At 41.3% G+C, this 12601-nt stretch overlaps 1 protein-coding gene across 14 annotated transcripts in view; it reads right to left on the bottom strand.

The window, feature by feature from the left end:
• LOC115573034 (receptor-type tyrosine-protein phosphatase mu) overlaps nucleotides 1-12601 on the bottom strand; it is a 179065-nt gene that overhangs the window by 36925 nt on the left and 129539 nt on the right. For 4 of the 14 annotated variants that reach the window (XM_030403635.1, XM_030403627.1, XM_030403630.1 and 1 more), the window contains 6 exons: nucleotides 10528-10608; nucleotides 9812-9838; nucleotides 7948-7959; nucleotides 5807-6009; nucleotides 2967-2975; nucleotides 439-526 (listed from right to left, as the gene is read on the bottom strand). In XM_030403635.1, coding sequence (XP_030259495.1) covers nucleotides 439-526; nucleotides 2967-2975; nucleotides 5807-6009; nucleotides 7948-7959; nucleotides 9812-9838; nucleotides 10528-10608 — 420 coding nt within the window. The remainder of the gene's footprint in view (nucleotides 1-438; nucleotides 527-2966; nucleotides 2976-5806; nucleotides 6010-7947; nucleotides 7960-9811; nucleotides 9839-10527; nucleotides 10609-12601) is intronic. The other 10 variants (XM_030403639.1, XM_030403631.1, XM_030403634.1 and 7 more) reach the window with 7 other exon arrangements.

Below are 12601 nucleotides of genomic sequence, written 5' to 3' on the forward strand. Positions count from 1 at the left end.
AAAACCGTGCAGCCTTGACTCTGGATCACGTACATTTTTAAAGAAATGGAATTCTGTACATCTTCTGCACTCTCAAGTTAGCTCATGTAATATGAAATACACTAAAGTTTAGATAAGTCATTTGAATTTCTTGCAAAATCAAAATTCAGCATCTTGTATAAACACTGCAGAGGCAACATGTTCCGTGCCATATGCTGGCACAGCTTATTTCTCACAACTGAAAAGACACTGCCAAAAGATGAATATAAAAGTAGATCGGAAAGGTCAAAGCTGCTCTCGTTGGCTGATAATAAAACTCTGTTTGAGCAGCTTACAGTTATCCAGAGTCACAAGCCTGGCCAATAAATCAGCCTGAAGAATGGGGACAGCACACACACACACACACACACACACACAAAAAAAAACCTCATAAGCGCTCAGGAGGTGCTTTGTACACACATGCAATAATATTCCCATATCGGTTCTTCATGCGGTTCTCATCCTTCTTGGCGGAGTCCCACGGCGCAGACTGTCCTTCAAAAAAGCTCTGAAAAGACAGAAAACAGAGAGAAGGGAGATGAAATATGGTGTCATGTGTGAGCACTCTAAATGATAACCAGGCTAAAGCAAAACATAGCCTCCCTTTTTCAGCTCTCCAAAAAAAGGAAGGGAACATTGCAATAGAGAGAAAAACATAGAGAGGGAGAGAGAGAGATATTCACATCATTATTAGACATGAAACACAGAGAGGATGGTGGATCCTGGGGAGCTGTGTCAAACAGGGAGTGCCATTAGGGCAGAGGCGGTGGGTGTCACGCTCAAACCTCTTCCCCTGCACCGCTCTGCCGGGTGGGACCATCATAGCGGCTGTCTGCCTGCCTCATCTGAAGGACTCAATCAGCTCGTCGCAGGGAAAAATAAAGCCAGCTCATCGTCTGCAGATCAAAACTGCTCTGCTCAGATTACCCTCATGAAATATTTATCATCTCTCGCTGGGGAGATTTCCATTCTGGTGGCACAATTAAGCCAAATTATGAAAATACATATCCACTGCCAGTCCACCGCTGTTCAGCAGGGGCGGGTGGGGATGGCTCCAAGCAGACTAGCCCGGACAAAAACACGCTATTGTTCTGGCCCTCTGATAGTCAGCTAATGCACATTTGAAAAGTCAGCTAATACATTAGAATGCAGGCCATCTGTGAGTAAAGATTCGAGAGCATTTATCGGAGCTTAAACAGATTGTTTGGAGGGTTCCTTTAAGAGTGGTTAGCCGGTCTGAGAGAGTCGTCTTCAATCATCAGTGTTCTAGGACTTGATGGTTTCATTCATCTCAGTGCTACGACAGGCAGTAGGCCGTTTGTCTAGCAAATAAAAGGTCCCTCAGACATGCCACAAGGACATATTCCTGTATTAAGTCCTAAGGATTAGTGATTTCTCTGAGAAACAGCTTTAATATGCTAAAAATATGTCCTATCCCTCCAGTGAAGATGGAAGCATGTCTCAGAGATGAATTATACAGGCCTCGCCTCCCGTGGCAGTATGTCTTGAGTAAATGCACGGGCCAATGTCATTCCCTCTGTCACTCCGAAGGATAAAGGTCTAATATCAAGCATCTGGAGACAAATCTTCTTCAAGCCGAAAGGCGTTACCTGGCGACTTTATAATACTTCTCTCTTAAACTGAATGACCCTGCCCGTCTCAGGCAGTATAGTCTCATTCCTCCGGCTGTTTAGATCCTGAATTCAGTAAAAAAAAAACTAATTAGGGTGATAAAGTAGTTCTACAGAGGAGGAGATTATATGAAGGCTTTCAATTTAAAGGCTATAAACTCATAGTGGGAATAATTAGCTAACTAAAACTCATCGAAAAACAATGGATGGCTCCATCTGTAAAAACTATTCTGGAGCAAAGGTCAGTGTTGTACTTAATCTTAATGCATCTGCAGGTAGATTTTCACTGTCCTCCAATTACTCCCATAGGCCCAGTTCCAACTAGGTATGTTTTAAATTACAGGCTACCGGCTGTACTCCTGTCCCAGCACATTTTGTACAGGAGGCTTTAACCACTTTTGTGCATTCACCCACTCTGGGAAAACCTACGTAAAGCAACAACAGAGCACTTGACGTACGCACCATGGCAAAGTCAAAGAAATAATGGATCTCAATGCAATTAATCATTAACATGTGAGAGAAGGAGACTCATTCAAACTGACGAGTGTTCATTTGTGTTTGGAGCTTATTGGGTTTCTCACAGTCGGCTAGATACAACATATTTCAGGCTGAAAACAAGTAAAATACAATCACAGCACAACATTTATAAACTTGTTTCTGTTTCTGCTCACTGCTCGCTCACTCAAACTGTGCATCAACATGCAGAAGAATTTGGACATGCAGATAATTAAAGCTTCAACCAAACATGGCTTTATAAAGCTTTTGCAAAGTACAAAACAAAGTGTGAAGAGATGTGGCGTGTTATTTTTCAATTTCCAATCACGTCATCTATTTGGTCCAAACTGTAAATTAACTTAGGTATTCAGTTAGTTTGGCTATGTGATAATAAAATAATGAATTCATTTACCCAAACTTCAATTTGTAATTAACTAATGGTGTCAGAAATAGATTGTTATTGCCAAAATTATTCAATTATTTTATTATTCTGGCACAAAAAGCTTTATAAAGAAACATCAGAATTAAGATGTGGAGAATATACGGAACAGTTCATAGTGACATTGTAAAGACATGATATAGGTAAAACAAAAAAAATGTCACTGCTTCACAGATGTCATCATATGATGTCAAATACTTTGGGAACTGTGCAAAGCTTCTGTTGGTAAATGCCCTTTTCAGACTAGATTATAAAATGTGAGATGTTGTTATCCCACAGGACCAACAAGCACCAATCACCAATCACCATCAATCTGTCAGGTTTCGTGATGATCATCTACACGTTCTAAAAAAACTCACAAATAACCAAAAGTATTGGCTTACCTCGTTTATCTGATCCAAAGTTAACGAACAGAATAACAAGAAGCATGGGTCAGAGAGAGATATAGTACAGTGTAAGTCAACAGGTTTAGAGGTGCACTGGCCTCCAATCTCATCATCAGAAATAAACGGTTTAAAAGGGCATTAACCTAAAGACAGATTGATATAGAGAAGACAGCAGCCAAACACAACATACAAATGAATCACTCTAGCCAAGTGAGAATGAGCTCCGTTACACATTTTAAGCACCCCACCGCCCTTTTTTGCAAAAGGCTGTGGACGGGCGGTGAGGGGGAAGGGGGGCCAATAGTTCGTTGTGGCGTTACTCATGTCTGATTGACTGTTAGGTGTCAATGCAATACCGGCCGCATGAACCCCAAACACCTTTATCCATAATGGATTAGGCCTGGAGGGCAGCCCAAAGCACTCAAGACCCTCAATGATCTGATGCTGCAGGTAGCAATGGGAGGCTGCATTATTTAATTCTGCAGTCGTAAGCGGGAAGTGTGGAGTTAATTACTGAAAAATCTGGCCCACACGTAGTAGAGCTAAGCAGGGAAGGAGAAGGGGAGAACGAATGCAGAAGGTTTAGATGAGTACAGAGAACATACGGTCAGTGAGTTAAAACAAAAGATGTGATGCAAGTTAGAGGGACAGTTCAACCAAAATCCCCCCAAAATACAAGTTTTTCCTTTTACCTCTCTATCTAGATTGTTTTCGGTGTCAGTTGCACAGCTTTGGATATATTGGCCAGAGAGATGTCTGCCCTCTCTCAAATATAATAGAACTGGAAGGCACTGGGATCGCGGTTTTAATCAGCAGAGAAATAACTTTATTGATTGATTTTTTTGTGCTTAAACAAATCAAATAAACAAACGCTCTTTGTTTTTATGACTGAATAAAGTGAATAAACAAACTGACCTTAAAGGACAACACAGTTTCATCCTTTTTTACTTTGTTTGCATTTGGTCGACCCTGCCACCTTTCTAGCTTCAAACAGTGTTCTGGGGACCTTATTTTCCTCTGAGAACAGGTTGTTTATTCAGTTATAGAAAAAAAAAATATTCCTGATTTTTTATTATTACCTCATTGATTTTGTAAGTATCAAAACTTTGGAAAGCTCAACAGCAACTATTTTCTTTCTATCAAACTACACCCAGCAACCATCTCACCCCCCAAGAATTTTGGGTGCATCTACTCATGGAAGAGACTTTCATGTCGTGACAGGGCAATCTACCTTGCTAACCTCACATTCTTGAGTAGATGTACAATACGCTCCATTCTGCATGGTGACACAGTTTGAGGGTGTAATTTGGTGGTTCAAACACCACAAGCTGGGTGCCAGCTACTTCAATTATATTAGATTGAAGGCGGACATCTTGTGGCTTGTGCTGCACTTTTTTGTCTGAACCCGACTGAGTCGGGGGGGGAGTACAGCAGTAACCGACCCCACTTGAACTAAACGCGATGAGGGGAACCTGGCAATGACTTTCTGGCCTTCCTGTGCAGATTTGTCCAGCTTTTGCATGCCTGAATATAACTTGTAATGTGTTAAAATATGAATGTGCCTATTGACAGTGAGTTACTTACTACAGCTTCATTCCTAGTATTGATGAAACAGTGAAACTTAATGATGTGTGCTGCAGCAAGTGTGTGGTTGAGTAAGTGAGTGAGAGCGAGCGGAAGAGAGCGAAAGTGAGTGCCGCCAGAACAAAGGAAAAGCAGTGAGGCTGTCAGTGAAAAACCTGTACACCTGTACTGTAAACTTTAAGGACAACTCATTTGTTACCATGGTTACTGACTCTGTTTACCCTGATAACAGACATGTACAATTGTAGATTATCATGAAAAGACATTGTTTTCATTATAATCAACCCAAACCCAAAAACACCACTGCTAAAGTTTTGTACCTTTCAAAAAAAACAATGTGAGGATGGGGGAGGCATGAAGAAGCGAGAAAGAGGATGTCAGAACAAAAAAGTGTTAATGATATCAACAATAAAGAGTGATGTCTGATAGAAAGACTAAAGCCATACAGATTAGATATTTAAAAAGAAGGATTTAGAAAGTATAGCTTGAAGCTGGTCTGTTACAATGAGGCATCAGGGCGAGATGAGGCTGGCGGGTGTGGTGTTGAGGGATGGCGAGGAGCCTGGAGCTCCGCCAAGCCCCTGCCAGCCTCATGCACTAATGAGGGGAAATGAGAGTGATGCCCTTCTGGGGCAAAAAATCTTTTGTTTTCGTGTCAGTGAGAGGCATGGTGTCAGATTACCAATGCTGTTGTGTGACAACAGTCTTAAGAGAGCAGCAGGCTGCCGTCGCTGGAGCCTAATCGGACCTGATTCAGATAAAGAGGGGACATGGCTAACACACAGCTAGCTTTTCCTTGCACTTTTTTTGTATGTGGGGTTGGGAAGGGGTTTACATTTCAAGTTGGGTCTATAGCTGAGTCTCCGAGGGGGAACTGGGACAGCAGCATTTGACACACACATACACACACACACTGCAAACAACAAGGAACAGATGAACAACAAAACGAATCACACCGTAAACACACTGAGACGGGGTGCATTAACAATTTATCATAAAAGTGCATCTGGGGAGAAACAAAACAGTTGTGCTGTGTGGTGCAAAACAGAACGAGAGACAGACAGATACAGAGAGACAGACAGATACAGAGAAAGAGACGTGGGGCCGTACACCATGACACAGATGAAGCCTTCGATTAGACTGATAAACATTCCCACTCAAGAAGCTCCGTGGAGATGTTATAAGTCTATCACCTGGCTTTATTTGTGTTTGCAACCTTTGTCGGAGGGGGTGACAGCTGTGTTGCATCCTACCTCGTACTCCTCCTTGAAGCCGTAGCCCTCGGCGCATTTCATCTGGGTGATGTGCTGGAGGAGGTCTGCCACACGGATGGCCGGGTGGAGCTGACCCGTCTGATACGGCACGTCGACTGGCTCCCGCTTCCTCAGGGAGTGAGTGTGCGACTGCACCAGGCTGCTGGTGTCGCTGCCCATGTTCTGGCTCTCATCTGTGGGACATAAAGGAAAGAAACAGGCCAGAGCAGGTCAGGACGGAACGACAGGAGACAGCATTTATTTACCCATATATTGTTATAAGATAGGTGACATAGTGCTTGAAGCAGGAAATGGCAGTAGGGTTTGGATTGGTTTATCAAAATATACGGTAAAGTTAAGTTACCTAGGTGTCTTCACTCACACCAGTTCATACCCCTCAACTGATCCCATTAACAGATGGCACATCATTTCATTTACTGTTAAGCATTATGTCACCGACCTCCAGATTGACAAACAACTCTCAAATAGTAATCTGTTTGTTATGGATGGTCACAAAAACACAACATCATTGAGTAATAGGATGAGTCATGTGGTGGGAAGGTTCAGGTCCATCTGTCTCAGTATGTGGCTGGAAAAATAGTTCATATTACAGGCCTACTGCACTGTACAACAGCCTATAGCCATTAGAATACAAGGCCCCTAAGTGCTTACGTTATTAACCTTTCATATGTAGAGATGATCCAATACCATTTTTCCCTTCCTGATACCGATTCCAACACCTGAACTTGCGTATCGATCAATACAAGTATTGATCAGTTACCAGTCCATTAAATCAAATGAATAAATAAAGACAGCTGGGTTACCCTGTATGGATGTTATTTATATAATTGTTGTATAGCCTGGCTCAGGTTAAACTCTTTGTAAAGACAAACACCTACAGAGAATACCTATAACTAGGGCCAGACGATATGGCCTTAGAATAGCATTCCAATTTTAAATACAAAATCAAATATCACAATATTTTTGACCAAATACCTCAATATCAATATTGCTAAATTACCGTAGAGATGACTCTTTGACATTTTCCGTTAACATAATAATAATAATAGTCTTAGGTGAAGTGGTACAGTCAGGAATGCAGCCAGGAATAGACAACACTAATGCCATATCATAACAATATACAAAATCTAAAATGATCTAAACATACAGATTGCTTTTGCTTTTTAGTTTGACAATAAGTAATAACAGAAAAAGATAGATAACTATAAAAAAAAAAAAAAAAAGTTTGCTTAATGCTTGAAGTTACCCAAGTTGCTTGCCATTTTTGGCATTTCTGGGGAGCAGCAGGGTCCTATCTCAGGATTAGTTCATTTTGTGGTAACGAATCGGTGAACAGACTCGCCAATACCCGATCCAGCATTTCAGATATTGATATCGGTATGGGAACAACCCCACTAATGTGGCTACTGTCAGAACAAACAGAGTCATTAGCTCTTAACTGCAAGAAACACTGTAGAGCGTTTGTTAAAATCCACATAAAGATGCTGTCAAACAGTTCACTTTTTTTGTTTTTGTTACTGGCAGTACAATATTGATGGTTTTGGGCTGCAGCTCATATTAAGAAGTCCATTCCAGCTCTTTCATACTGTAATCCAGTCGGTGGCAGACATGAGGCACAGATGCTGTGGGGGAGCCAGCGGACGATGGAGTGTGTCCAGAGACATGAAGGAGGAGGATGTGAGGGGGGTGCGGTGGGCCACAGTGAGCATGTTGCAGCAGGCACCGTCAGAAGCATCACACAGACACAGCGTGGATTCAACCCCTGCCACCCATTCTTCCCCCGAAAAATGAAAAAAACAAAAGAAAAAAAAAAAAGAAAAAAAAAAGAAAATCAAACCTAAATTTTAAAATATAACCAAGAAGAACAGGAGGGAAGCGGAGATGGGAGGAGAATGCAAAGGGTGATGCTGCCAATGGGGCACTGTACGTACTTTGACCATGCTAGGCTAATGGTGGCGTGGTGGCACGGTTACGGAGGGCGGTGAGATGCTACATGTCCACTGGTCATGCAATAAAATGTCTGAAATGTCCATGTCAGAAGCAGCCTCACACTGTCGGCTTGCTTTCTGAGTAAACACCACCTCCTTCCCCCAACCCAGGGCCCACTTGGGAAAACTTACCATTAATGGGCACTTTTTAGATAGCAGATACATAAGAGGTTACGTGTGTAAAGAGAAAGAGAGGAGAAGAAAGAGGAGAGAGGGGATAAGCAACAATACAGCATGAGAACCTGTTACAGTAGAGTGTTTTAGAGCTACACTATAGGGCAAGATCACATGCCTTCTCAGTCCAAACTGCCTAGGTAGAAAGCCTAGTCAAGGGGGGGATGTTGAGTGGATGGATGGGGCAATTTCAACAGTGCAAGACAAAATTAAAAAGAACAAAACAAGGAAGTCATGGATTTCAAGGGAGAAAATAATGGTGAAATTCTGGTCGTCTTTGCAACAAGCTGCAATTGTTTTTCGATCTGTGACTTGCATAATATAATGACGGCAATTATTTTTTTGAGCATTCTGACATTTCAAATTTATTTTATCTAATTGCGATAATTATATTTGCATGTGCTGGTGTGGTGACACCTGTATTTATAACATTTCTTTCTTTTTTTTTTTTTTTTTAAATAGGAGTGTGCGATGAAATAAAAAAAACAAAACATTACCAATCCTTTATGATCTAATCAGTTTTGATCATTAACTTCGACTGATGAGACAATGCTGTGACTGAGCGTGTCACAACTGAAAGCATGTAACCTTTTCTGGCTGTCGTAATTTCATGTTAATTGTTTCATGCTTCATTAGATGTGGAACTAACATAAGCAGCTGTCACAGCGGTGGTGATGAAAGACGCAACTTTAAGTTGCACTAATGTGAAGGAAAAAATTAGCCCTGACTGTAAGTTGCGTCTACTCGAGGTGAAGCTGGAGTTGAGTTGCTTATTGCATCTTCCTTCTTGGCCTTAAGTATTAATTTATTGCAGTTCTAGTGCCCCATTTTTCTAGCTACGTTTCGTGGTCTGCTGATAAAAAAAAAGAAAAAAAGTGCCTGATCGTTTAAGATGCTGCACTCTGGGCTGCTCTGCATATTCAACGAAGGCCAGTAATAATTAACGGAAGAACAAAATGCCTTTTTTATAATTCTATTTTATCACTGAACAGGATGAATAAACACTGGGCAAAAACAAAAACAAAAACAAGTAGGTCACTAGCAGTTAGCCAAAGGCAGGGGGAGCGACATTAAAAAGAATAATAGAAAAGGTTGTTGTTTTGGAGGGAGGGAGGGGAGTTAAATGCGTAGTGAGGAGAGAGGGGAGGGAGGGGAGGGCAGCACAGCTAATGCAAAAGACTTTTAGATGTTCAGATGTTCAGACCGACGCATCCCGGTTTGGAATTTGTCTTTTTGTTTGGTGAGGGGGGGCTAAAAGAGAGAGCGTTTTTTTCTGTCTCCCTCTCACACTTTAATTTCTGTTTTGTGTCTCAGTGCAGCTGCTACGGCTTCAGCGCGCTGTGGCCTTGGCGCCGGGGCCAACTGCCCCCCCATTGACCCCCCCCCCCCCCTTAGACACTCCCCCCACATCCAGTCCACATGTCTGTCCATGCATATGAGAGGTCAAACATGTATGTGACATCACACGCACGACACGCAATGCGGATGGGATGGAGTGAAGCCAGCCTCAGCCCAGGAGAGCCCCCTCGTCTGACGGGGAGGGAGGGGAAGAGGGGAGGAAAGGAGGTGGGGGGACAGAGGGGGGGGAGAGAGGTGGGACGGGGGAGGAGAAGCAGCAGGCAGGTATGAAGGTGAGGAAGCCATCTTTAGTTAAAAAAAAAAGAGCCAACTGAACCAAAAATGGGTAAAAGAAAATCTGTACTTTTTTTTTTGTCCTCACAGTTAAGTCTTCAAACAGCCATCTTATAAATGTAATGCTCTGCCGCTTCCTTCAACTTGAAGTAAATAATCAACAGCAATGGGAAAAGAAAATGTGTCTCACCTAAGATAGCAGTTGGCACAAAGGGATCTGCTCATACCCCCAAAACAAGTGCAGAAGTTGGAGGAGGAAAGAGAGTTTGCAGTAAATAAAAGAAGATAAATCGACACAAAAAAAACACCAATCACAAAAAATAATAGACAGTTCCTTTTTTGGTTTCTTGCCAAGCAGCATAACAAGAAACTTATCAAATTTTCCAGAAGAAAAGCTAATGCCACTCAGTTCAGTTGATTGTAAAGCTAGCTGCCTTTTACTCCATCTCATCAATGGGCTGTAATCTGATTACACAAGACACACAATTATGCCTATTATTTGGAGAAACTGAAGTTATAATTGAACAGCTAAATTGCAATCGTGGCAAATTGAGAGAAAACACTTTCTGTAACAAGAAGAAATTGAGCAGGGTGTAAAGTCATCCAAAGTCAATTTAGCTACCTTCTCATTTGTGAAATCAGTTTCTAATTTTTAAAGCACATATTAACTTTATTAGATGAACTCATACCACGCACTAAAGTCTGTCATTTACATAAAAAGAGGTCTTACCAAGAACATTAAACTAATTAATACCTTTTTGAAAACACAGTGTCTTATTAATTTATCCTGGTATTGTGAAGAATACATTTCACACCTTCTGGTTTCACTCAACATCACCGCTTATATAGTCAGCACTTCTCTGTTGACATACAGGATTAGCATGAGGAAACGCAGTGTATGTTTACCTGGGTAGTAGGAGTTGGTGGGGATGGAAGTACTGAGAGTGTTGGCTTTAGGCAGTGTAAAGGAAGAGGGCGATGATCCAGCTAGAGATGCAAAGAAGAACATAACACAAGGAAATCAATAATCTAGCGTTGCTTAGTGTTGGAGGCACTATTCAGAATGTTTACATTAGGAAAAAAAAACCAATACCACTATGGAAGAATGAAATACAGACAGGTGAGGAAATGTGTTTCTTTATGGGAACAAGTTATTATCTTGAGGGATCAAGACACAATCTTGTTAGAACAAGGCAAATCTTGAGGGAACAAGTCTTTATATTGTGCGAACGACATTATCTCCAGATAATGCCCCATTCCTTGTGCACATAAGATACCATGTTGTGCAAGGAACTTTTCAACTTTTAAGACTTTGGGGCCTCTTTCACAAAAACGTTTTATGGTCTACAGACGAAAATGCGATATATTCTCCTCAGTAGGAGAGAATACACCATCATTAAGCAACCTGTTGTAGAAGGCGACTGCGAGCAAGACACAAAAAACAAAGCCGTCAAAGCAAATATTCAGATCTGGAAATAGTAGTTTTTGGCATTTCTGTTTAGAATAAACACTTCCTGTCAGCACAACCAACACATTTTTTAGCTCTACTTTAAGAAATTGCAAAATGAGTACTCATTCAGCATCATATGTCCCTCTTAACTATACTATATCATAATCAGAGTGACTTGTAAATATAGCTAACACACATGCAGTAGAGCTGTGGAGGATTGTAGTGGCCCATAAAACAGCATACCAACATACAGTAAATGTAAGTGGGTTTCCATTGATACTAATGAGGTAGCAGCATAGAAGAATACTCATATGGGCAATATAGTAAATGTCAACCCCCCCGGTTTGTCACCTCCTCATGTAACAGAGCTAACTGCCACGCTAATGTGGCTTGTGTTACGAGTGCAGTATGTTCACAACTATAATCTGTCAGCCGTGATGTTTTGAGCCAAAATGACACTATTGACAGTCACATAAGGTCATGGAGAGCGGGCGAGGGCTTTGCTACAGTATTGAAGGCATTACACTGATGGGCAGTAAAAAAGTAATGCATTTAAATCATTTGTGCTGGCAGACAGTGGGGTCAGATTTAAAACATCCACAGACAGTTAATCAAGGTCAGAGCATCTTTGGGGCACATCCCCTGCAGGGGTGTGGAGACAGAAGCTGGTGTAGAGTTTTAATCTGATGGTTTTGACTGGGATTATACCAGGTCAAGCCCTGGGTGCAGACTTAGCCAAGCTGTCCATCAACAAAGTATTAAGTTTAACCTGGGACGGAGAAAATTAATAGGTTATCGCACCGGGGAACATCTCGTACGGGTTGTGCTTTTCCTCTGGGAAATGGAAACAAAATGAGTTTAAGGTCTCACGATGGACTACTCAGCCTTGATTAGCGATCAAAATACAAGATTCCCTTCAGGCTATTAACACAACTATTAACACAGCTATTCAACTGTAGTAAATCGTCTGTATCAGCAATAAAGTCCTGACAGTAACTTATTAATATTGCCGATTTAAGTTTACTTTTTGTTAATTAAACAAAATGTATAAAAGGGAATGTGTAAAAAAGGGTAGAACAAACCCTCAAGGCCCTGTGAAGAAGGATGAATCTCTGGTTGAAGAAGAAATGAGACAATCTTTCTCAAAATCATATCAAAGCCTTTTGCATCAAATCATAGAAAATTCTGTCAAAGTGTTTTGAAGAAGCTAGCTCCCTGTTGACTACCACTGCCGCTGCTAACAACAGTCGTTTTTCAAAAGCTACAAAATTACTGTCAAATCACTGCACAGACTGAATAAAGCATCAGTTAGAACAAGGCAGACAGTAAAAAAACAGAGATATTGAAAGGTTTTTTCTATTTTTAATTAAAAATCAATTCTGAACTCTGTTTCATGCAGCTGGATGCGGTAATTGATAAAAAAGGAAAACGACCTTTATCATGGTAATGAGATAAAGTCATTTGGTCTCACACTGAGTTTTTTGGTCAAAACCTAGATGAGTTCAGACCCAACATGTAGGAATAGTTCAA

Source organism: Sparus aurata, chromosome 21 (assembly GCF_900880675.1).
Source record: "Sparus aurata chromosome 21, fSpaAur1.1, whole genome shotgun sequence".
NCBI lineage: Eukaryota > Metazoa > Chordata > Actinopteri > Spariformes > Sparidae > Sparus > Sparus aurata.